This window comes from Heterocephalus glaber, unplaced genomic scaffold (genome assembly GCF_053883595.1).
Source record: "Heterocephalus glaber isolate CG9 unplaced genomic scaffold, H.glaber_assembly_v1.0 deba00001457, whole genome shotgun sequence".
Classification (NCBI taxonomy): domain Eukaryota; kingdom Metazoa; phylum Chordata; class Mammalia; order Rodentia; family Bathyergidae; genus Heterocephalus; species Heterocephalus glaber.
The window spans coordinates 25450147-25476029 of NW_028258305.1; the positions used below are offsets into that span (position 1 = coordinate 25450147).

The 25883-nt window shown below is 52.6% G+C and overlaps 1 protein-coding gene and 1 long non-coding RNA gene across 28 annotated transcripts in view; one reads left to right on the top strand and one right to left on the bottom strand.

Moving 5' to 3' along the window:
• LOC106008919 (uncharacterized) overlaps positions 1-4147 on the bottom strand; it is a 52994-nt gene extending 48847 nt beyond the window's left edge. For 26 of the 27 annotated variants that reach the window (XR_015453169.1, XR_015453159.1, XR_015453166.1 and 23 more), the window contains exon 1: positions 3959-4147. This is a non-coding gene — a long non-coding RNA (uncharacterized LOC106008919). Of the gene's footprint in view, positions 1-2306; positions 2442-3958 lie in introns of those variants that run through there. The other variant, XR_015453160.1, reaches the window with a different exon arrangement.
• Positions 3699-7859, top strand: Zfp36l2 (ZFP36 like 2 zinc finger CCCH-type). The gene is made up of 2 exons (XM_004839359.3): positions 3699-4041; positions 4589-7859. The coding sequence occupies exons 1-2, from the start codon at positions 3991-3993 to the stop codon at positions 5936-5938; spliced, it is 1401 nt and encodes a 466-aa protein (XP_004839416.2). The 5' UTR covers positions 3699-3990; the 3' UTR covers positions 5939-7859.
• The last annotated feature ends 18024 nt before the right edge of the window (positions 7860-25883 follow it).

Sequence of the window (25883 nt, forward strand, 5' to 3'; positions counted from 1 at the left end):
TTGCAGCTACTGTAGGAAGTGAGCCTACCATGTTGAATAGTTACTCTGTCCCAGGTGCAGGCCACCTGCAGGCCTGAATTACCCTTTCTGCCCAGCATTTTCTGTGACTTGACTACACAGAATTAGATTTTCATACACACATCCCCTCTTTTTTATTTCTAGTTACATGGATGGGCTGGATTAGTTGGCAAACACCCCATTTGGTCAGATTTTTAAATTTGATTTTATTTTAGCAAAGCAGAAATATGTTCCAAATGTTGGGTCCTGGGAGAATTAAGTAAGGATCAACCTCATGCAAATAATTTATTTTTATTATCTCCATCTGTAAGGCCTACGGTGGGCTACACATTCCATCCTAATTATTAAAAGCGCCATTAAGAGTTGCTCCTATCTTCCTCAAAAATATATGCTAATGCTAAGAACAATTTGGCCACCCGTGAAGCATATTCTCTTGGCTGTTAGAAGGAACCTGGAGAAAGGAGAGCCAGAAATTATTCATTTCATGCCTACACTGTTTAACATCATGTGCTTGGTGACAGTAACAAAAAGATTCTTATTTAAGATGCCATTAAATACATTTATACATTTCAGTGACTGAATCTAGAAACGCTGCCATTTCTAAACCCAGCCCAGCCCTCTTCCCTAGAGAGCCAGCAGGTGGCACTCTTGCATGCGTTTTGCTGCTGGTCTTGTATTTCACTAATTTACTATTCTTAATTTATACTGTACTCTCAAAGTGTTACCCACAGTTATCTTGAAATTCATAGCTTGAATGGGTTGTAGTCATCCACATTCATTTTCTTATCCTAGTTATCTGAAAAGGACTTCTCAGTCATACTAAACTTGTAGAATATGTAAATTTTTTTTTTTTTTTTGGTACTGGGGATCAAACTTGGGTCCTTGCACTTGCATAGCAGGCGTTGAAACCACTGAGCTAAATCCCCGGCCCTGTATTTTTCAATACTTCTCAAGTGAGTAGTCACTTAAAAGTTATTTTGCTTGAAGATCTGAAGGCAGAAGTTAGAGAAGAGAGAGTTTGATATGGCCATTTCCTACTGCAGAAAAGCTGAAATTTCAAATATAATTTGTCTCTCCGAGAGAAAACGACCTAATACTAAAAATGTGGCCATGCTGGACATATAGAAAAAGAGATCTGCGGGAAGGGGGGAGAGGGGATGTTAACTCAGTGTCCAAAGTTTCAGCCTAAAGAGAACAGAAAATTCCCTGGGTGGTTTCGCAACCTTTCAGCCCCAAATGTGGTTTTTGTGATCCTGAATTAAGTACCTAGTTAGGCATCTGTGTAGCCCACACCTGATGCCTAACATGTCTGTTTTGCTCAAGCTGGGGAGAAGTTAGGGATTGGTGTGTAACGTGGTAATAACCACAGGAGACTAATTCTGAACAGGGCCAACAAAGCTCACCCCACTGGAACAGGCCAGTGTTCCCCTTTTCCTCACTTAAAGCAGTTACGTAAAAATAAAAATATTTTACATCAGCAGATACTCTGTACCAAAGCATGTAACAGAACATGTTTACATGTTATCTCTGGGATCCTTCTACCAAGTCTACAAAGTGGGCGTTCTCACGGCTGTTGACTGGGGATTGCCCGATTTTGATCTTCGAAGCCCAGCCCGGGAGGGCAGGAGAAACAGATGTTTCTACCGGTTTTGTATCTGAAATCTTGCTACAAACCTAATAGCATTGGCTCGGGAAACGCTCACTTCACATTTTCCCGATGCATTCTTAAGAGAAACCTCAAAGACCGTCCTCTCAGGGCCTCAAACTCTCATGTTTGGGGTCACTTCAACAAATAAAACAGCTGTGTTAGCCACAGCTGCCCAGCCCTGTCTAGGCGCCAGACCAAGGTGGGTGGAAGAGTGAAGGAGTCATTTTTCCTGAGAGTCACCAGCTACTCTTGGCTTCAAGCTCTAGGGTCCAAGATTTGGGTGGCCCCTAGCTCTGTACTACACTTTCCTGGTATCTCATTTGCACCTTGATAAAGGTGTGGGATGAGTAAAGCAAGAATGTTATCTTCTCTATTTTTACAAGTAAGGAAACCCAGGTACGAAAGAGATTATGTATGTGATTTGCTCCAGGTCACGTGACCTGTCAGGGGCAGGGCCTGAACTCTAGCCCAGCATTGCTGACCCTGAGTCCTCCCAGCCCTGCCCTGGGCAGTAGGGTAATACAGCAGTGAGAAGTGCACGCTGTCCTCCAAGGCAGCTGTTCCCTGAGCGACGCGCCTGTCTCCTTCCAGGTTACCAGAGGGAATGAGCCCCGAATGGGCTGAGTGCAAACAGACATACCAAGATCCGAGTGGAAAGGCAGTGTAGGTCAAGCTTCCTTCCCTGGCAGGTCTTGGACTTTCCCGCCTGGGCGGCCTGCGCTGCCAGCTGGGTGAAATCATGGACCGGTTTCCAGGTTTTTGGCAGCCAGTACCAACTCAGAGCAAAAAGGGTCCAGGGCCAGACTCCAGATGGGCCGAGTGGGGCTGTCTGCAGTTTTAGCCTTACTGGGCGCTAGGTGGGGGTGTCTGTCCCATCCCCAGACGCGAGCAGGGCACAAGTTAGCAAAGCGCACTTCCCAGGGCAAGCTGTTGAGGTGTGGGAATGATAGACAACAGAAGCCCGCCCACCCCCACCCCCCCAATCCCCGCTCCGGGCCGCAAGTCTGCCTCGGCAGGATCCTGCAGCCAGCACTGCACCGATAGAGGACCGGGCGCCATTTCCCCCACGGCCAGGGGCCCGGAGGGTGAGACAGGGCAAGGCTACGCTAGGCGGGAAGCCTTGGCCCGCAGCTGCACCCCAACTCCAGGAGGACTGGAGAAGTCCAGCCGATCTGCAAGTGTAAAGGGTGGAGGAAGTCGCCCCCATCCCGGCACAGTTCTCCCCGCTCTCCTCTCATCCTCCTGGTCGGCTCCCCAGCCCCAGACGCCCCGCGCCACTCCGCGCCTTTGGCTCGGGCTCAAGGTCTTGTGATGTGATTAGCAAAGCCAGTGCCTTGTCCTCAGACACTCAGCCCTGCCCGGCAGGCCCCGGCGCGGGAGCCCTGTTTACCGAGCCTGGGCGGGAAGGGGGGCGGAGACACGGCCCGGACTCCTCCGGGGAGACTGCCGCCCGCGTGGCCGCCCCCGCCCCCACCGCGCCTCCACGTGCAGCGCGGCCGGAGCCCCAGCCCTACGTCCGTTCGGATCACCCTTTGCCAACCAGCCCAGCCACGCGGACTGTTGCGATATGCTTGCATTTTGCAATTCCCGCGCCCAGTACAAAACCGAGGGTGGGAGATAAAAGGTGCGCCTGTCCGCCTGGCAGGATCAGGCGGGGAAAGACAAGTCCAGGGTTGCAGAACCTCGGCTGCGCTGAACGCGCTCGGGCTTTCCAACACCGCAGCCCCAGAGGCAGAGGAAAGCGCTCCATTGCCGCCGCCACCCAACAGCACCCAACTGGGCCCAGCTCTCCACGCCGCCCGGGCGCCCCGGCAGCCCGCCCCGCCCCGCGGCCTCCCCGCCCCCTCCCCCAGAGGGAAAAAAATTGGCGGCGGCCAATGGGAGGCCTGGACGGTGCCTGACGTCCGCTAGTCAGCGGGCGGCGTTGCCTGGAGACCCCAGCTAGGTCAGCGTTCTGTCCCCGCCCCCGGCGCCCGCCCCACCGCTCTCGCTTGGGCCTCTATATAGGGCGCGCGCTCGAGGGCCGCGGAGTTCCAGCAGTCCGCGAGCTGCCGTCGGCTCCGCGCGCGGGGGGGGGGGCGGGCCGGCACCCCGGAGCGCCCAAGAGCGCTCGTCGCTTCTCCTTCTCCCCCCGCTCCGCACTCCAGGGCACCCTCTGCTCGATCCACGCTGCTTCCCGCTCCCTCTGCTCGCCCCCCAGCAAACTTTCGTTTCCTTCCCGTCCCTCGCCCGTTATTCGTCGTGGCTCGAGCTTGGCCGCGCCGCCCCGAGGGCCCCTCCCAACCTCCCTACCTGCAGCTCCGACCATTACAGGACCCAGAAACATGTCGACCACACTTCTGTCGGCCTTCTACGACTTCGACTTCTTGTACAAGGTAGGCGGGGGAGCAGAGAGGGAGGCCGGCAGGCCGGCAGAAGCCCTTCGAGCGTCCAGACTTAGGTTTCTGCACTCAGTTTGGAGGGACCCCTCCCTCCTTGACTTTCCGGGCCGGGAAAAATCCTGGAGTTTGCAGTAGTGTGTGCTAGCGCCTAGTGGGCGGGGAGGAGAGGGGAGGAGCAGGCAGGGCGGAAGGGCGAAAGGGAAGGAGGGGACGGCCGAGGCTGGTGAGTTTCCCCGGAGCCGACCGCGGCCACGCTGCCCCGGGCTCCCAGGACACTGCGCGCCACCCACTCCCGGGCCCAGGCCGCGGATCACATGTCGGAACCAGCGCGGCCCGGTGGGCGTCCTCCGCTCTCCCGCCCCTCCAAACGCGAGCTTGCTGCTCTGGAGCGTGTATGGGTGGAGGCTAATTCGAAATCCGCAGAAAAAGTAAAGAATAAAAGGGAGGGGAGATCAGAAAGCTGGAAAGTTGCTCCACCGCTCGCCCCAACTCTCCTCCCTTCCTGATTTTCATCTCTTCCCGGCTCCCCTCCATTTGGCAGACGGAGAAGTCTCTAGCCAACCTCAGTCTAAACACCATGTTGGACAAGAAGGCAGTGGGGACGCCCGTGGCCTCGGCCCCCGGCTCGACCTTCGCGCCGGGCTTCCTCCGACGGCACTCGGCCAGCAACCTGCACGCGCTCGCCCAGCCCGCCCCTAGCCCCGGCAGCTGCTCGCCCAAGTTCCCGGGCGCCGCGGCGGGAGGCGCGGGCCCCTACGCGCCCCTTAAGGAGCCGCCTTCGGGGGGCGGCAGCACGGCGCTGCTCAACAAGGAAAATAAGTTCCGGGACCGCTCCTTCAGTGAGAACGGCGAGCGCAGTCAGCACCTTCTGCACCTGCAGCAGCAGAAGGGCGGCGGCTCGCAGATCAACTCCACTCGCTACAAGACAGAGCTGTGCCGGCCCTTCGAGGAGAACGGCACGTGCAAGTACGGCGAGAAGTGCCAGTTCGCGCACGGCTTCCACGAGCTGCGCAGCCTCACGCGGCATCCCAAGTACAAGACAGAGCTGTGCCGCACCTTCCACACCATCGGCTTCTGCCCCTACGGGCCGCGCTGCCACTTCATCCACAACGCAGACGAGCGGCGGCCTGCGCCGTCGGGGTCTGGGGGCGCCTCGGGGTCGGGGGACCCGCGCGGCGGCCTGGGCGCGCGCGACGCGCTGCCCTTGGGCTTCCCGCGGGAGCCACGCCCCAAGCTGCACCACAGCCTCAGCTTCTCGGGCTTCCCGACGGGCCACCACCAGCCGCCCTGTGGCCTGGAGTCGCCGCTGCTGCTCGACAGCCCCACGTCGCGCACGCCGCCGCCGCCTTCCTGTTCGTCGGCCTCGTCCTGCTCCTCGTCCACCTCGTCCTGCTCTTCCGCCTCCACGCCCTCGGGCGCCCCGACGTGCTGCGCCTCGGCCTCGGCCGCCGCCGCGATCCTCTACGGCCCAGGGGGCGCCGAGGACCTGCTAGCTCCCGGAGCCCCTTGCGCTGCCTGCGCCGCGGCCGCCTGTGCCAACAACGCCTTCGCCTTCGGGCCCGAGCTGGGCAGCCTCATCGCGCCGCTGGCCCTGCAGACCCACAGCTTCGCGGCCGCCGCCTACTACCGCAGCCAGCAGCCACAGGGCCCTGCAGGGACCCCGGCCACCGCCGCGCCGCCCTCGCCGCCCTTCGGCTTCCAGCTGCCGCGCCGCCTGTCCGAGTCACCCGTGTTCGACGCGCCCCCCAGCCCCCCAGACTCGCTGTCGGACCGCGACAGCTACCTGAGTGGCTCACTGAGCTCCGGCAGCCTCAGCGGCTCTGAGTCCCCCAGCCTCGACCCCGGCCGCCGCCTGCCCATCTTCAGCCGCCTCTCCATCTCCGACGACTGAGGCAAGGGGGCGCCAGCGAGGAAGAGGAAGGGAGAGACAGGCAGGCTGGGCCGTTGGCGGCGCCCCCCACTCCCGCCTCGCTCCTGCCAGGGTGGGGGGTTCCGGTTCGGGGGTGACAAGCCAGAGATCCCCCGCCGCCGAGCACTTGGACTCGAACTCTGTGCTGGGAGGGGCCTTAACCCTTCCTCTTTCGGTTTTCTCTTTTGTTTTTTTATTATTATTTTTATTATTATTACAAAATGTCATTCTTGTTGAGCAAAACAAAAAAAGCCAATGAACTTTTTGTATTGATGAACAAAATACTCACAACAGGGCAGTTGTGATGCGAATAGAACAAAACCGAAAAAACCAAACACTTAAAACTTTTTTAGGTTTCCCGATGAGTTTGGGACTCTAGGAAAAATCAGCCCAGCACCAGCAGCTACAACCACCATTCCATCTCTACACTTGAAGAAGTATTAGTTACAGTCCAGATGTGGGAACTCGGATCTTGAAGTTCCTAATTATTTGTCTCATACCAGTGTAAACAAACCAGCCAGCCCCCACATTGCTGAACTATAAGCTTTTAGAACCCAGTGTTCTGCCAAGAATATGCCTTGATAGCAGTCCTCCACCCTTAGGTTTGGTTTGGTTTGTTTTTTAAACAAAGTTCTATATGTTTGGGGGAAACCCATTCATTCCAAAGTTTTGTACTGGTTACTGGTTTCATTACTACCACTTAGTGGATGTTTAGTTTAGAATCAATTTTGCCTGCTCTCTGGAAGCCTTGGGCAGAGCTTAGCTTGTAATTGTTGGGAAATAACTGCTGAATTTTTAGCTGTTTTGAGTTGATTCGCACCACTGCACCACAACTCAATATGAGAAAACTATTTAACTTATTTATTATCTTGTGAAAAGTATACATTGAAATTTTTGTTCATACTGTATTTATCGAGTATGATGAAAAGCAATAGATATATATTCTTTTATTATGTTAAATTATGATTGCCATTATTAATCGGCAAAATGTGGAGTGTATGTTCTTTTCACAGTAATATATGCCTTTTGTAACTTCACTTGGTTATTTTATTGTAAATGAGTAAAAATCTTAATTTAAGAGATTGTATGTAATATTTATTTCATTAATTTCTTTCCTTGTTTACGTAAATTTCGAAAGATTTCATATGATTTCTTTACAGAAATCTATCTCGATGCTGTGGAAATAGTTTGACAGATACCTGAGTTTTCTTAGAATGTATAATGGTTGTGGCCCATCCACCTTTAGAGAAAAAAAGACCACATTGCAATCAGGCTTACATGTGGCATATTTTGGTAATTCCAACTTTATGAAAAATGTTTTGTTCACTTGATTCCACCAGCTCTACTGTGACATACTCTTGAGTATAAAGACATGTAGCAATAAATAATGGGGGATAGTCTCACAGTGCCTTCAGAAGGGCCCAAACTTGCCTTAAATCTTCCTCAACCAAATAAGTATTTTATTAGTGCTTGAGAGAATTTGAATGTAGGATGGGTTCAACTGCACAAAAGGAGAAGATTTTTACCACTTTTTATAGCTATAAAGTGAAGAGGCCAACTCTTAGTGCTGAAATGGTATATAGTACATGAATATGCCTTGTTTAATTACAGAAAAATGCTAAAACTTGTACTATTTTTTTCCCGTATAGAAAGGCAGGAATGTCTCGCGCTTTCCTGGACAGCAGATGAATGAGCAGTAGCTTAGTTTGTAGGTACAGTTGGAGCACTATGTATGTACTCTGGACTACTTTGACAGAAGTAGGTTTTTGAATGTAACAAGATAAGTCAACTTGAGTTGTAATATATTTTGGGGAATCAGTTCACTACAAATTGTGACTGTAAACATTGTACTGTAAATGTTTTGTAGTTTTCCCCCAATAAAACTTTTTGGGAAGAAAAAAAAGTGATGTGTAAAAGTGGTTATTTTTCAATCAAAATGTCTAGGCTCCCAGCTGCCCCTGGCCTTGGAGGGTGGGGAGAGGATGCCCTACCTGAATTTACTTGATGGCAGGTTCTTTTAGCTAAAAGAAAGTGATTCTTTGGACTGTCAAGGGCATTAGCTGTTCCCATTGGTAATAAGATGCGTTCCAGTGTTGGCTGGGTGGCTGCTGGCGGGAGACATCTAGGGGTGTGGCCAGCCTGAGAGTCGCCCTGTGGATCACGTGGCCGCAGTGGCAGCTGAAGGTCTGATTCTCTAGGCTGCTTCCTGCTGGGCTTTGGGGCTCCGAACTGGAGGTGGAGGTTTGGGCCTTAGACAATGGGTTTTAGCTGGACTTTGGAAAACCAGGTTGTGTTCTTGTTCCGAAAGGAAGGGAAGAAAGATTAAGCAGGTTAAATTTCTATCTGGGTAATATTTGTTTACACAGACAGCTTCCTCTGGGGATGAGCACTCACCAGTTATTTATGCAAAAGGAATTAGTGTCTGGCCTTTGGAGCCCAGAAAGCAGATTCAGCCCATGCCTCAAAAAAAAAGTATAGATTTGCCCATTGGTTCTCAAAACAGTTGAACAAACTCACTGTGGTGACTGCTGCTTTCCTTCTCACTTTAAAAACAAAATCTGATTCATAAATCAATGCATGTTTCCTTCATTCCCCGCCCCCGCATGCACACAATCGAGGCGCTCTTTCCAAAGGAGGTAAGACATTTAGCAATAGTTTGCTGTCTTATCGACAACAGCTGGGCTCTATCAGCCAATCCTTGGGTCCCCTCTCAAGGGCCCTGCATTAGCCAGGGTCTTCTGTGACTCACAGCTGAGCCTGGAGTGGTGGGGGCGGCTGGTGGCCGCTCGGGGCCGGGCAGCTGTTTCGCGTTAGCGGTGATGGCGCTGGTGTTCACTGGAGCGTTTTGGTGCTCGGCGCACCCTGCCAAAGAGGCTGGGGAGCAGTTTCCAAGTTTTCCCAGATGCTGGGCCTTTTCGGGGGCGGGGGGGGCAAGGAGGGCTGCGGCTAGGTGAAGAACCCTCGGTCTCCCTGGGCTCCCCACCGGCTCGGTGAAGACCCCGCGGACTCCCTGGGCTCCCCACCGTAAAGAATGTGCAATGGGGAGGAAACATCTAAAATACTACGGTGCTATTTAGGCCAAACTGCATTTCAAAGGCCTTGTTGCCACTGCATTCCCAAACTTATTTTTCTAAACAAGTACTTTTGATCAGCTGGAATGTTAGACTTCTTTATGGGGTAAGCCACATTCATTTTTAAAAATTGCTCTGTTTCAGAGCCCAACTGCTAGGATCTGAAGTGTGTATTTCAGACCCAGTGGAGCGTGGAATGCTAGGGGGACCATTCAGAAATTTCCTCCTGCAGCTCATCAATGGAGCCAAGCAGGTCATTGTGCTTCTGCATCAACTGGAATTAACGCCAAACTAGGCTCTGGGTACTGCAGACCCCTTAGGACAGTTTTCTTGTAAAATCAGGAAATAGAAGTACAACTTGCAAGAAAGGGCTGCCATATGGGTTGGGGAGTGAAACTAAAACTCACTGGCTCCAGGACTGAGTTTGAGCCTTCACATTGACCTAGCCCTTTTTAAGTTTTTTATTTTGAGACAGGATCTCTCAAAGTCACAAAATTAAGCCCGGGCTGGGTCCAGACTTGCAGTCTTCCTGCCTCAGCCTCCCTGAGCACTAGGATTTATAGCCATGCACAACAACGTCCAGCTCAAGAAGCAATTCTTCCATGTCAGCCCAGCATGTAACCGTGGTCAGAGGGTCTCCCCAGTGGCATTTCCACTGCCTGTGTGAAGGCTAAGGTGTTTAAACAGCCCAGTCAGTATCCATTACCTTCTAAATTAGTTCAGAGAAAAGATGTGTGTAGGTCTGAATCTACTACTGGGTGTGTAAAAGAAAGAACACAGATATATACATACACTCACAAACAACTGAGAAGGCCAAAGCCCTGCTCCGGCCCATGGGAGTAGATAAAGGATTGTAAGCCCTGCAGTGGCCCAGGACCCAGACCAGAAAGCCAGGCCTGGCAGGCCCCTGATGCAGGAAAGACAAGCAGGTGTGGCTCTTGGCAGCCAAGGTTGGCCCAGCGCTAGGATGCTCACTTTGAAATCTGCCTGGGGTCTCAGAAGAACCCCAGGGTGGACATGTACAGGGAGGCAGCCCACTGAACCTTTGAAGGGAAACGTCCCCAGGCACCCGCTAGCTATCCATAGGTTTTGTTTGTGGTGATAAGTGAGGGCAGATGTGACTCTTACCCAATTTTCTTGAAACCAGAAGTTGGGTCTCTGCACAGCCTCAGAAGCTGATCAGCTGCTGGGCAGAGGCTAGTCAGGCTTAGCTCCCAACAGGGACTCACGGCCCCTTCCCTTGCTGCTACCTCATTTCATTGCATTTTACTATTTCTTGTCCACTCTTCCAGGGAACAAAGCTGTAGCCACCCAGGGCAGTTCCAGCCTGGTGCCACTGGCCAGGGCAGGGGAGTGACGGAGGAAATGGGGGAGGGCCAAGTGGGGCCAGGAGCAAACAGTCACTGATCCCTTCTCCCACCTCTCCTGACAGCAGGCTGGACTTGAAAGTGTGTGTGCCCGTGTATGTGTGTGGCTGCATCTACATGTGCATGGAGGGAGGTCTGTGGGGGACTGGTGTGGGAGGGGCATTTGTATGTTGGTGTCCTTGTCTGCCTATGTGGGTGTGCAGATGTTGGCAGGTGTTGGTCAGGGTGCTGCTGTGTGCAGCGTAGGCAGGAAGTATAGGTGTTGAGGTCTGTGTGCTGCTGTACAAGGCTGTGGACTTGTGGATAGGCTGTGCATGGCTGAGGGGTGAGGGTCTGACCATTGTGGGTGTCAGCGTGCGGTGTGTCTGCCGCTGTGTGGGGAGCTATGTGGACCTTTCGGGTGTGGGTGTTTCTATGTGTTTGGGTCTGGGTGTGGGTGTGTCTGATGGGGTGTGCGGGTGTGTGCAGGCTTGTGTGTGCGCATGCGCGAGTGCGGGCTGGGCGTGCCTGTGTGTAGCTGCCCCGGCCGTGTGGGTGTATGGGTCTGGCTGAGGGCTGTAGTGAGGGCTGTGTGTTTGGGAGGTGGCTCTTACCCATACCCACAGCGGGGAAGCAATCCTTCTTGGCGGGCCTCCTTCAAGTTTGAAAACTGCTTTCAGAACCCGGAAATGACTGCCAGGCTGCCACCCACTTCCTGCTGGGTGGTGGCAGGACAAGGCTGGGAGGGAGAGTGGCCAGGCCCACAGGGACCCCAGACTCACCTTCATGGCAGGACACACCTGTCTGGGACAGGGCCTCTGTGGCACTCAGTCTGCAGGGACATTTTTAGAAACCGTTCCTTCTCGGGCGGGCTCTTTTATTTTCATCTGGGCAGAAAGAGCCTCAGCAGATAGGAGTTCTTTTGCTCGCAGCGGCAGCTCTAAAATAGAGGAAAAGATATTCAGGACACGAGACAGACAAGAAAACTCCTGAGCTCGCCGAAACCGAGTTTAAAATATTTCTCTAAAAATAAGCTTTGTTTTCCTTGTGGATTCCTCTGGCAGTCAGGCTCTCGTGCCAGGGTGCTTAGCTGGCCTGGGAAGCCAGGCGGAATTTTTAAAAAATGAGTGTTTCCCAGCTGTGGCCTTGGAAAGTTCTCTGTTTTCCATTTATTAAACTCCCACTTTCCGGCTAATTAAAATTATTTTCAAATAAAACTCCATGGCCCAGCAATATTTGATGAAACACAGAATTCCCAGTGACCCCTCCACAGGAGGATGGGCCAGTTGGGCAGGGGGCCTTCTCCACTGGGCTTAGTGTGGGTTTATGGGGAGGGGAACCAGGGCCTCTGCAGAGAAGTGTCTTCCTAAATATCCCACCACCCCCCTTGGAGGCTGCTCCACAGGCCTACAGCCTCTCAGCGCTGCAGCTCTTGATTTTTATTTTTTTCCCCAGTACTGGGAATTGAACTCAGGGCCTTTTCACTAAACTACATCCCCAGTCTTTTTTTTTTTTAAAGACAAGATCTTAGCGCTGGGAATTCAGCTCAGTGGTTTCGCCTCCTGCTGTGCAAGCGCAAGGACCCGAGTTCGAGCCCCAATACCAAAAAAAAAAAGACAAGATCTTGCTAAATTGCCCAGATTGGACTCAAACTTTCAATCCTCCTGCCTCAGCCTCCCAGAATGCTGGAATTACTGTATAGACATGCACTACCACATGCAGTTTCTACATCCCTTGAGAAGAGGCAGCAGGGTAATGGGGAACCACTGCCCTCCACATATACACGCACACACTCCTAACCTGAACAGAGGGGCTGAACTTCAAGGGAGAGGAACCTGGACTTGGCAAGGTGTGCGACCACATGATGCTCTCCTACCTGGTATCTCTCCCTGGCCTGGCTACTCTTGAAGCTTCCAGTCACCCAGGCCAATGTTCCGGGGCTTGGTTGAGCACCTACAGGATGCCCATACTAGAGGAGCTAGAGGGGACCTGACAAACATCAAAGCCTCATGTTGTGTAGATTGCAGCCAGAGCCACACATGCTCGAGTTCGAGCCCCAGTACCAAAAGAAAAAAAGAAAACGTGGAGTGTCTGTACAATAGATTATCCTTCACAGAGAGAGGAAGAACCTGCACATGCTATGTGGGCAAACTTCAAAAACAATATGCTGAGTAAAGAAGCAAGACCTAAAAGACCACAAACTGTGCCACTCCATTTAATAAAATGCCCAGCATATGCAAACCAAAGTAGATGAGCAGTTGCCAGGGGCTGGAAGATGGGAAAAATTTGGAGCAGGGAGCGACTGCTGATAGAAACAGGGTTTCTTTTGGGTTGGTGAATGTGTTCTGGAATTAGATAGTGGTGATAGTTGTATTACTTTGTAACTGTACTAAGATTAATCCATCTGCATACTTTAATTTCCTGAAGTTGATGGTGTATGAATTCCATCTCCTTTATTTCAAAAAGTGTATACATGAGCTACAAGGCAGGCTGTAAAAGGGAAGACAGATTGTAAGGGGGTTGTTGTCAGGGAAGCCCCTGAAGAAAGGCAAAAGACCAGTGAATGAACTTTCTAGGTGAAAGGAGGAGCTGGTGCAAAGGCCCTGTGGTGGTGGCAGTGGTGGTAGAGTGGGCTTTGCCCCTAAAAGCTCTCCTGCCCCCAGCCCCCACTACTCCCCTATTAGAATATCATATATTACAGCCTGTGATTTCTACACTGTTGTGTTCTTATATTATCATTTAAACTTTTCTATGTTTCAGTTTAACACTTTAAATTAACTCTTTTAATTAAAAATATTGTTCTCAAGTCAGGTGTGGTAGTATGTACCTGTAGTCTCAGCTACTCTGAGGCAGGAGAATCAACTGAGCCCAGGATTTCAAGGCCAGCCTGGGCACCATCCTGAGGCCCTATCTTTTTAAAAAATGCCTTCAAACTGCTGTCTCTCAAACATCCTTAGACGAGGGACTCTGTTAGACTTTCACCCCAGAGCCCAGGTTTTCACAGTGGAAAGAGCTACAACGCTGAAGTCTCATGAAGGGATCTTCCAACACAGTTCTCAGCCTCTCTGACCCTCAGTTTCTTCATTTGAAAAATAGGTTAATCCAGGGCCGGGGATTTAGCTCAGTGGTACTGCTGCCTGCCTCACAAGCGCAAGGTCCCAAGTTTGATCCCCGGCACCAAAAAAAACAAAACACAAAAATAGGTTAATCCACTGTTGTCATTCAGAGCAAAAAAAATAAAACATGCACAGTGCCTTGCGGTGCCTGGAGGGAGTCAGTGTCCTAGGAGAATCAGCTGCTGCTGCTCCTCTTCCTGTAAGGCTTCTTCAAGGCCTGGGGTTCCCTGGAAAGCCTTGGAAATTCTGATCACTTCTTTCTGGAGCTCCTGCTGTCACTGAAGCTTTCTGTGTTCACTGAGTCTTCCTAACAACCCAAGTCGGGGCGCTGCTCCTGTGCCCATTTCAAAGACGCAGAAAGCGTTCCCAAGAGTTTTGTGCCTGAGGCCTGGCAGCAAGGAAACAGCTGCAGCAGGACCCAAAGGAATCTAAGCGTCTGCTCCCTCAGTCACTGCAGGATGCCTTTCTGACTCTTCCACCTGCCTTACACCATCTGTTCTAGAAAGCCTGGGTCCTGAAGAAGCCTCCCAGGATGCTGTCCCAGAGTAGACTGTGTCCTGCCTCATCTGCTTTTATGTATGTATTTATTTACTTTTGTTTTTTTGAGACAGGGTCTCACTATGTAGTTCAGACTAGCCTCAAACTCATGGCAGTCCTCCTGCCTCAGCCTTCTGAGTGCTGGGATTACAGGCATGCACCAGCAGGCGCCTGGCTCTTCTGTGCTTTTAAAACACAGTTAGTTCAAGTTACTCTTCTGCACGCAATTCTCACTGAGAATTGAATCAAAAATCTTAACATCCCCTGCAAAGCCTCCCCACGAACCCTGGCTTTCTGAACTTGTTTCCCCTTCCCTGAGCCACCTCCACTGGCCTCCTAGTCTTTAATCATGCTGGGCTTGCTCTCTGTCTCAGGACCTTTGCACTTGCTGCTATTCTTGAAGTTCCTTCAACTTTCTACTGACTGGCCTTTCCGAGGGCCCACCCAGACCTCCCTTTGGTGTAGTAACAGGCCTATCTGGTGTTCCTTCCCTCTCAGCCTCCTTTATTTTTTTTTCTAGCATTTGTTAGACTCTGACATATTTCAGATGCTTTTGTTTATGTGTGTATTGTCCTGCCATAGCCCTAGACTTTAAGCTGTTTGGTGGGGGTGGGAGGATGAGCCCAGGAGAAAGATAAGAATGATCAATTTTTAAAATGATTTCTTGGTTGGTTGGGCAGAGAGGGGAAAATAATTCCTTACAAAAAGAATCTTGTTGGGCATGAGGAGTTATTGGGAATTAAATCCAGGGCCTTCACACTGAGCTACATCCCCAGCCCTCTTTAGGGTGGGGACCAGGTTTGAGACAGGGTCTTGCTATGTAGTTCAGGCTGACCTTGAACTCACTATGTAGCCCAGGCTGGCCTCATACTTGCAGTGATCCTCCTGCCTCAGCCTCCCAAATGCTGGAATTACAGGCATGGGCCACCATGCCTAGCTCCTGACTCTTTTTTATTTTGAGACAGGGTCTCACTAAATCACTAAGTTGCCCAGGTTAGGTTTGAACTTTAGATCCATTCTCCTGCATCAGCCTCCTGTGATTACAGGCATGCACCATCACACCTGGCTTAAAAAGAATCTTCAAGATAAAAAAGGTTTAAAACCACTGACCTAGTTCTGCTGCCTGCCTCGCAAGCACAAGGTCCCAAGTTCGATCCCTGGTACCAAAAACAAAAACCAAACCACTGACCTAGTCCTCTAGGAATGGGTGTACCCCTCTTGTTCCCTAGCTGGGAAAACAGGGGCGTGGTGAGTGTGGGGCTCCTGTTCTGGATGCACCCCAGTTTCTGGGTTTCTCCAGGAGCTCTGGGACACCCCAGGCTGCTGTCCTTGAGTGCAGGCTAAGCCATGGGACAGCTGGTCAAATGCTAGGTGTCTGTGCTCACGGGCACAGCCCCATCGCAGCCTCACGGCTTGTGCTGTTCTATCCAGCAGCTCCAGGAGGCTATGATGCGGTTTGTGCTGCTGAGCACCACAGAGCTGGGCAGGGAGGCTGGGCAGGTGGCACCTCGCCTGGGGACCACAGCCCTGGATTCAGATGTCACCCTACTGCTGCTCCTCTCCATGGAGCCCCAAGCAAATCGCTGAGCCTCTGTTTCCACATTGGAATGGGGATGGTGATGTAGCTGCTATGGCACCAGGGGCCCTTGAGGGTCAGAATAGGGTGCCACACATGAAGTGTCCAGGAGAGCACTGAGCTTAGGCCCCGCATGCTGCAAACCCTGTGCAGGCTCCAGGATGGTGAGCATCCGAGCTGCCTGCAGGCCAGGCCAGCTCTGCCACCCTTGCTGCGCAACCCAGAGCCAGCGGCCCCTGCTCACAGGTCCTGGGCTCCTCATCTTGGTGTCCCACCCACTGCAAAAGGTTCTCAGGCCGAAGTAGTGAGAACAGCTGGCCTTTAGAAACAGTGACAAGATGATTTGTCATTAGGATTTTTTCCTCACACCCACTTTGAGTGGTGTCAGGAAAGCCCCATGGTCTGCTCCATCAGAGTCCCCCACATAACTATGTAAGATTAAATTAATGAAAATTAAAATTTGGTTGTTTTTTTTTGGTACCGGGGATCAAACTTGGGTCCTTGCACTTGTGAGGCAGGCAGGAGAACCACTGAGCTAAATCCCCGGACCCTGAGAATTAAAATTTAAAACTCCTTCAGTGTTGCGGTGCTAGGGATGGAACCAGGGCCTTGCATGTGCTAGGAAAACATCTCCACTGAGCTACACCCCCAGCCCTTTCTTTAAAATTTTATTGTGAAGCAGGGTCTCTCTACCTTGCCAAGCCTGGTCTCCAGCTTCTAGTCCTTCTAACTAAGCCACCCAAGGTGCTAGGACTACAGGCCTGAGCCACTATGCCGGGTTCATTAGCTCCACTTAAAGTTTTTCAGTAACCACAGGTAGCTGGGGGCCACTGCACTGCACAGGATGGACCATTGTTATCACTGAAGAATGAACTGTTGAGCAGCACTGTCAGTCTAGAATGTTCTACTACAATGCCAGCAGCAAGAAGGGCTGTAGGTGTTGTTTAGTGGTAGAGCACTTGCCTATCATGTGCAAGGCCTAGGTTCAATCCCCAGCCCAGCAAAAAGAAAAGAAAAAATAGGGGCGGGGATTTAGCTCAGTGGTTTCGCCGCCTGCTGCACAAGCGCAAGGACCTGAGTTCAATCCCCAGTACCAAAAAAAAAGAAAAGAAAGAAAAAATAGAAAGCAAACAGCTGTGAAAAAGTAAGTTATCATTACTCAAGCTTTGAAAGTTGTTCTTTCCTGCAGCAAGCCCCAGGATACAGTAGGATGACCTTGATGGCCCATCCTCCCTACAGGAGCCAAGAGGGTCCAAAATATTCCCAAGGCACAGCTTCAACCTGAAGGCTGTGCATACCAGTGGAAGGAGGAGAAGGACTGAATTCCACCAGGCACCCACCATGTCCTTGCCCTTGTGGCCCTGCCTAGCAGTCTGGGGTCCACCTCCTGCAGAGGCCACTCACACTGACCCTCCAGTTGTCCCTGAAGATGTGACGGCACATCTACCCAGGCACCCATGCAGCACCTGGCTCCCTCCACCTTTCTCTTCTCCCCCTTCCCTCATAGTTTGCCGAGACCTGAAGACTCTGCTTTCTAACTGCACCCCCCGGCCCCCCACCCCCGTCCCTTCTGCCTCTGCAGCTCAGGACCCCTCTTCTCACCCTCACACCTGGTAAACCTCCTCCAGCCACCGTTCTTCTGAATCCAGCTTCTAAAACACTTAGGAGGCCATGCTCCTAGGACACTAGAAAGGGCTCTGTCACCTCAGGTTCAAATCCAGGCCTATCAACTTGCCTGTCGAGGCTCTGGCAAGCTGCAAGGCCCCCTCCCCTGCCAGTGCTCCCATGATTCCTGCCACTGTCCCAGCCCAGGGCCCCATCCCTCACCTCTGAGCATTCAGCCCCTGTGGCATCTACCCTCAGACATGGCCCTTGTGCCCCTCCCTGACCCCCTGGGGCCCTGTACAGGCCTGGGTGGGCCAAATCACGTTGTCTGCCATCTCCCTTCCAGCAGGAAAGCTGCTCTCTTGAATCCTAACAGGGTCTCTGTAGTATCACATACAAAACCAGACACCGTGACATGGTGACTCTCCCATGTGACCTGTGAGGGAAAGGGAGCTGAGATATGATGACTCTCACCCAAGGCGCCCCAACTCCACGAGGACGGCAGGGCCCCAGGCGCCCCCACCCCTGGCGAGGGCAGGGAGCACCTGGAGAACACACTGCTCCTTGGCAGAAGAGGCCTCTTGCTGATGTCTTTCCCTTTCTCCAAACTCATGCCTGCTCTTTGTGAATGACTAGACGTGGACACGGAATTCCAGCAGGTACAATGGGACAAGTCCCCTCGGCTTCCTCTTCGGTCGCACTTCCCAGAGGTGACCATTTGGTAGCTGCACTGTGGGAAGTGTTCCAGAGATTTGATTCTGTGGCTCTCTCTGTTTATACACACACATTCTGTAGTTCGGCTTCTGACAAGATGAGGTCACACTGTGCCTCTGTCCTTGCTTTTCTCTTTATTATGTGCCAGCCTCTCAGCCTTTTTTTTTTTTTTTTTTGACTAGGGATTGAACCCAAGGACTTCGCACTGAGCTACATCCCCAGCTCTTTTTATTTTTTATTTTCAGACAAGGTCTCCTAAATCACTAAGTCACCCAGGCTAGGCTGGAACTTGTGGGTCCTCCTGCCTCGGCCTCTCAGAGTGCTGGGTTGACAGGTATGCACAAGGAGGCTCAGCCTCTTCTCTTGGCAGCTCCTGTTCCATGTTCCCAGGTCTGAGGCCTCTGGTGATGAACATGAAAGCTCTGCACTGTTCTGCTTTTACAAACAGTGAGGCACAAGCAGCCATACACCTGGGCCCTCGGATGAGAATATCGGCTCTGAGGTCCCTAGGAGTAGCCCTGCGGGCTCTCAAGGCAGCTCAGGGAACATTCACTTGAAAGCTTCCCACCTGCTGTCACAGTAACTCTCCCCAGCTCCCACCCTGTGCCTCAGAGCCTAGTCCACCTCCCACCCTGCACCCCATCCCCTGTGTGCCCATCCTGAGTTCCTGGTGTCCACACACCAGGCTCCACCCTGCACCCTGTGCTTCTCTGTGGCCCTGTGCTGTTCTCAGGTCCTTTATAGCTGTTCCCTGCCGAGGCTGACAAAGTCTGAGGTTGTCCCCCAGGAGCCAGAGACAGGCTGGGTCAGTCCTGTGGGCCTCAGGGCTCCTGGGATCCAAGGGGCAGGTATGGGAAGATGAACCCTTGGAATCCTTGGGGAGGCCACACTGTGTGACCCCAGACAACAGCAGGTGAAGGTGAGCACAAAACGTGCCGAGCATTTAGGGTAAAAAACCTCATTACAGTGAAGGACACATTGCCAAGAATGGGGGGGTCAAGAGTGCTTATGTAGAGGGGAGTATTTAGGGTGTTTTGAGGGGGATTAATGGCAATGAGTCTCTTTTTTTGAGACAGGATCTCCCTATGTAGTTCAGGCTGGCCTTGAGCTCACTATGTAGCCTAGGATGGCCTCAAACTCATGGTGAGCCTCCTGCCTCAGCCTCCCAGGTGCTGGAATTACAAGTGTGGGCTACCATGCCCAGCTTTCTAATTCATTTTTAAAACGTAAACATTTACCATATTTCATAATCACCCTGCACCGATCAAACATTTCTGTCAAAAACACGACAATGTGTCCTTATCCACCTTATTCACCAGATCTGCCACTGTGCACCTCTAGGTTGCACAGTCAAAATGACCATGCAAGGTAACTATTCTGAATTGATTCAGGACATCCAGGCAGCCACACCAGTGCAACTGAAGACACTCAGGAAAGAGGACTTCCAGAGCTGCTTCAGAGTATGGCAAGAACAATGGGGTAAGTGTGCTCGAAGGGAGGGGAGCATTCTGAGGAAGGTTCATGGCAATGTGTCTTTTACTGTAACAAATTTTTAGAATGTGAGCATTCACAGTACATTTTGACCACACCACGTATGTATGTGTGAACCCACATGGTAGGCGTCTCTGTGTGAGTGTGTCATCGCATGTGGGTATGGCTGCACATGTGCATGTGGGAGGCGGTTGTGTCAGGCGTTATGTAACAGGCACTCCCTGGGGCCAAGAAACCGCAGTGGTGTAACCGACGAGGCCAGGCCCCCAGAAAGGAAAGGAGGGAACATGCAAACACCATTCTGTGCCTTTCTTTCCCTCTGTGCCTCACGCAGGCCCTGGCCAGCCAGGCTTTTCTGGTCTTCCGTTCCCTCCACCTTGAGCCCAGGGTGGTGGTGGGGGGCAGGCTGTGGGCAGTGATAACACAGGGAGGGCACTGGGACTGTGGCTAAGGGTCACAAGAGCTCCACAGGAAGAGAATATCCACAACCCTCTTTGTTTGTTTGTTGTTGTTATTGTTGTAGTTTTGAGACAGAGTCTTGCTAAATTGCCCAGGTGGGCTCCAAACTTGAGACCCTCCTGCCTCAGCCTCCTGGGTCTGGAACTACAGGTGTATACCACCATGCCCAGCTGTCCTCAGCACATGATTCTGGCCCAAGTTTTAGGACCAGGAGGAAGAGACCCCAGGCTTTCCTGGTCTGTTGGGGCTGGGCATCTCCCTACAATACTGCAGGCCATCTTCCTCTTGAAAGTCTTCAGGGGTTCAGCTCCCGAGCCCTCTGGCTGGTACCCGAGCCCATCACCCCAGGATGGACCAGTGTGGCCCTCACAGCTCACCTGTGCACGCCTGTGCAGTGGCCTCAGGCCCAGCTCTCTGTCCCTCTCTCGAAAGGGTGCAGCACATTCCTGTATCCACCCAGGTCCCCAGCCTGGGCCATCCTTCCCTTGGGCTGCAGCTTCTCAGCTTCTTCCAGGACCTGAGCTCCCCGCCCCCAGGAAACATCCCCTGCCTGCTCCAGCCAGGGGCCTCCCTCCAGGCTCTCCTGAGGCGCCTCTAGACACAGAGCTGGACATCTTGCCAGGCACAATTGTCCTCTGCCCTCCAGCTGTTCCTTTTCATAACAATGCCACCCCCCTAGGGTCCTCAGCATGGCATGTCATCTCTGCAGGACTCCCAATTACGTGTGTGTTGTTTTTGTTTTCTTTTTTGGTACTGGGAATCGAACTAGGGACCTTGCGCTTGCGAGGCAGGCACCTGAACCACTGAGCTAAATCCCCGGCCCTTGGACCCCCCAATTACGAATCACCAGTACACAGGTAAGCACCGTATCAGCCTCCCCACACCTCCAGGCTCTGGGAGGCAGGAACCTCTTCCACTCCCAACCCCACCACCCCCAAGGCGGGGCCACAGGATGCTCAAAGGCTCCAGCTTCTCATGTGGCCGCCAGGTGGTTGGTGCCTTCTAGTTGCTAGCTGATTGGCTACCTGGCTGAACAGAGTTGATGGGAATCTCTCATTCAGAACAACAGAGTTGGGGGAGTGGGGTGCAGCTCAGTGGTAGAGTGCACCCCACACTCTGGCAAGCACGAAGCCCTGGTTTCCACCCTCAGCATCTCCAAAATAAAATGACAGAGTGCTATGCTGCGAGCAGGGTCCGTGTAACTTTAACTCAAAGACCCCACTGAGCCTCAGTCCCTCTCGTGCAGAATGGGGGTTTTTTGGGGTTTTTTTGGTACCGAGGATCAAACTCGGGACCTTGTGCTTGGAAGGCAGGCAGGCTCGTGCAGGATGGGAATGGCCATGGCACATGGTTATGAGAGAACGCCTGCCATCCTGGGGTGGTGTATGTGGCTGTTCATGTCTGCTTTCAAGGTCTGGCTGAGGCAAGCACTTCCCCCCACTTTTCCTGTGAGGAAACTGAGGCCCAGGGAGATGTCTTCCCTAAGATCCCTCTTCACCTACAACCATTAGCTCAGGAGGCCAGCATTTTTCTCCAAGTGAGTGTGGGTAGAGGCAGTAGAAGCAATCAGAAGAGAGTACCTTTCTAGACTTTAAACAACTTTCTGAGCCAGGCGTGTTGGTACACACCTGTAATCCCAGCACTTGGGGAGGCTGAGGCAGGAGGATAGGAAGTTGGAGCTCAGTTTGGGGAATTTAGCAAGACTCTCAAAATAGAAACTAAAACTGTGGGCTGGGGATTTAGCTCAGTGGTTCTGCTTCCTGCAAGCTCAAGGACCTGAGTTCAATCCCCGGTACCAAAATAAAACTAAAACTGTGCTCGGTGGGAAGGACCTGGGTTCAGTCCACAGTACCACACAAAAACCAAAAACCCTTCTGATCAGCTCCAGCTCCTCACCTCTACCCCAGTGAAGGAGGGGTTCACAGTGGGGGCTTCCAGAAGAGGTGGCATCAGAGTGACCTTGTCCACTACGAGATGACACTGTGTGTGGCACTGGCTTAAAAGTGCATGCCAGCAGGTTTGCCCCTTTTGTGCTGATTTTCCTCTACTAGTCCTGGCCACTGGCCTGATTCTGCTTCCTGCCCGGGCCAGCCCCAGGCCCTGCAGGGCAGGCCGAGCCTGCTTAGCCCTCAGGCTGAGCTGCCCGCTGGCCACTGGCACTGGACACTGCTCCTCGGCACCCACCCCAGCCTCTTGCCCCTTCCTTCCCTGCACAGAGCTGTGGGAGAGTTGCCCACAACCCACTTCTACCATCTCGGGCCTGCTCATGGTCAAGCCGCAGCCTCGTACCAGCCCTGACCCCACCACACACAGCACTCCACCCTCCTTCCCGCTTCACTCTCTTCCCACAGCACTGTCACTGTCTGTCAGACAGCATAGTTGACATATTTGTCTTTATTGTCTGTCTCTCACTAAAATATCACCTCCAGGGATTGGGGCCAGATCTGTTTTACTCTTGTGTGGGTGCGGTGCTGGGGATCGAGCCAGGGCCCGCACATGCCAGGCGAGCACTCTGCCTACCCCTGAGCTGCACCCCTGCCCTCCAAGTGCTTTGAGCAGAGCCTGGCACAGAGTAAGTGCTTAAGAAATCCTTGAAGGGATGATTGCCTTCACCCACACACACTGCACTCTTGCCAGGTGCCTTCCCTCCCCCCACACCATGGCCCTCCCAGCAGCTCCCTCCTCATGCCCTTGTCTGCATCATGCCTGTGTGCAGCAAGGCATCTGGGATGGCACCTTCCCACTGCACATCCCCCTCTGCACCATGCAGATGGTGCCTGGCCCCAGCGTTCTCCCTGACTCAAGGCACAGGCCAATTCCAGAGGAAGAAGCTGTGCCCAGTGGGCCAGCCAGGGGTCAGGGCTCCTGTCACCCACCAGCTTTGCCCAAGGGCAGAAGCGGAGGCCTATGCCTTCCCCTTTGGACCATAAGATCGTTTTGCTCCAAGTTCACCTCCAGCCAGGCCTGGGCCTGTGCCCTGGAAGTTTCCAGTGGGCTGAAGATGCAGGGTCCCCTTGACCTTTGGGTTCTCCCTAAGGATGCTTTGGAGAAGTTGTCATGGAGCAGGCTGCATTTCCGGTGTACAGAGGGAAAGAGACAGGCAATGCTCTTCACCGACACAGAAACCCAGACCAGGGAGCAGGTGAGAGTGAAGAGCAGAGAGCTAGAAAGTGACACTGACTCAGCAGACAGCTGGCCCTAGCTGAGGGAGCGGGCAGCAGGAAGGACAGCCAGGGAGGGGGCCCGAGGCAGTGCTGGGGCCCTGGACACAGTGGGAAGCATTCTATCCATCATCGAAGTGGCCTTGGTGTCTTTGTCCCCATTCCCTTGCCTCATGGACCGAGGTTGCCACCCACCTCGTGCTGCTTGGGGGGTGACGCCTGAGCTGCAGTGCTGGCCCCCTGTGCAGCGCAACAGCCTGTTGGGCAAGGGTGAAATGACTCGGGCCACACGGCGTTGCTGAATCCTGTCACGGCCTCCCCAGCCCATCGGGCTCCATCCCTGCAAACACAACCTTCCGATGTCCTTCCAGTGTAGGAAGCACCAGGGCTGGGCTGCATGGAGGAGGAAGGATGCTGAGGCTTAGATCCCTGCCAGCCCAGGTGGGGAGCCTGCACACCTTGTCCCCTTTGGGAGGTCTCCTTCCCACCTAGTTCCCTCCTTCCCTTCCCACCTAGCTTCCTCCCCTCAGCGTGCCAACCCTGACACTCTTGCATGGTCCAGGCAAGATTCCAATCTGCCTTTTAGGCTACAAAACCTTGAGGAAATTCCTCAATCTCTCTGTGCCTCTACTTTCTCATCTATTCTTCTCCTACCTTTCCTGGTCCTCAGAGATCCAGGTGGGGAAGTTTTGCCTCATCAAGTAGACAATAATTTCCAGAAGAGTATAGGAACCCCATTTAGTAGACCATTCTGACTTCTTAAAATCTCTTCCTCTACATGAAAAGAGTGAACTCATGTGGGCTTGGAACCTGAAGTTCCAAGAAAACAGGAGCCTGGCCCAGGCCACCAGGCCACCCAGCCTCCAGAGCCTCCCTCTGCCTGCTTTAGGTAAATTGCCACTCTGATTTCTGGGCTCTGAGTGGTTTAGGGGTGCTGGGATGGCCAGAGGTGATTAGAAAAACGGTAAGCACTGATTTAAAATGCTCTCACAGCTAAGGGAGGTGGGCATGCCTGTAATCCTAGTACAGGGAGGCTGAAGCAGGAGCATTGCTGGTTTGGGCCCAGCCTGGGCAACTTAGTGACTTAGCGAGACACCATCTCAAAATAAAAAAAAGGAGAGGATAGCCGGGCATGATGGTGCACACCGGTCATTCTAGCACTTGGGAGGCTGAAGCAGGAGGATCACTGTGTGTTCGAGTCCTGCCTGGGCTACATAGTGAGTTCAAGGCCAGCCTGAATTACATAGCAAGACCTTGTCTAAAAAAAAATAAAATTGCTGGGGACGCAGCTCAGTGCAAAAGCCTTAGATTCAATCCTGAGTACACACACACATGAAAAGAAGCTGGTCCAGAAAGTCTGTGAACTATAGCATACCAACGAGAAGATATTCTAGAAAAGGCAGGACTACGGAGAGAAAAACTCAAAAGCTAAAGGAGATCAGTGGGGCAGGATGAAGAGATGAGCACAGAGGACTTCAGGGCCGTGAAACCAGTCTGTGTGATACTACAGGGGTGGCAACCTGTCCTTGTGCGTGTGTCCAAACTCACGGACAATATGACACCAAGACATGGACTTTATGTGACACAATGGGTTGATGTGGGTAATTGTTCCAATCATCAGTTTTAACGATGCACCACTTGGATGGGGGAATGTTAACTGGGGAGGCTGCAGGGGAGGCGTGAGAGTGCTCTGTTCTTCCAGCTCAATTTTGTTGTGAACCTAAAACTCTAAAAACAAAAGTCTACTTTAAATAATAATACTAACCCAGAAACAAGAGTTCCCAAGAATTCCCCCCACCCCAGGACACTTCCCCCAGGCCCTGTCTGGTCCCTGGCACCAGGTTGGGGCCCATGCATTTCCTCAGGAGAGTGAGGTAGTGGGAGGCTTCAGTGGGCTCCCAGCACTGGGGGCTCTGGAGAGCAGCTCTCTCTGCCCCTCCCAGCTCCCACAATTTCCTGGAGGAGGCTCAAAGAGCCCCTGGCAGTTGGCCCCCATCTCCTCCGCTTCCTGTTTGGGTTCCAGAAAGACGTTGGGCCGTTTCTGCAGCTGAGCTGGAGTTGGCATGGTGGGAGGGAGTGGGTCAGGGGACAGCCAGCCTGGGAGGGGACAGCTGGGCACAGCTTGAGCCTCAGCGCCTGATTCCTTAGCCACTCCTGCTCACATCCTCAGACCCCCAGGTCTTTGAAAAGTCTGTGTATCTGCCACATAGCCAAGGCAGGGGCCATCATGCTGGTGCTCAGGCATCCCTCCTTACTGGCTGGGGGAATTAGCCAGCAGGCCCCTTATCTAGCTGAGCCCCACCATCACACACACACAGGTTCATAAGTGGCAGCACTTACTGCCAGGCAGACAGGGCACATGCTTCAGCCACGTGCCCCACTCCCAGCCACAGCCCCTCTGCCCCTATGCAGCCCTCAAGACTGATCCCAGCTCCAGACCTGGCAGGATCTTGGTGGACATATGACAGCAGTCTGCCTCCCGAAGACCTGAGCTGACAAGGCAAAGAGGCGGTGCCAAGTGCTCCCCGTAGGGCACACATGAGAAGGCTGCTGTCAGGAAGGATTCCAGGGAAAAGACAGTCTCTCTCTCTCTCTCTCTCTCTCTCTCTCTCTCTCCTCTTTTTCTAGTACAAGGGATTGAACCTGGGGTCTTCATACTGAGTTTTTTTCAAGGCCTTTTTAAAAATTTTTTTAAAGTTTAAAACAGGCTCTTGCTAAATTGCCCAGGCTAAGCTCAAACTTGTGACCCTTCTGCCTCAGCCTTCCAGAGTGCTGAGATTCATTACAGTCATGCGTCACCACACCCAACTTGGAAAAGACCGTGCTTGAGTCAGATTTTTCAAGGCTGAGT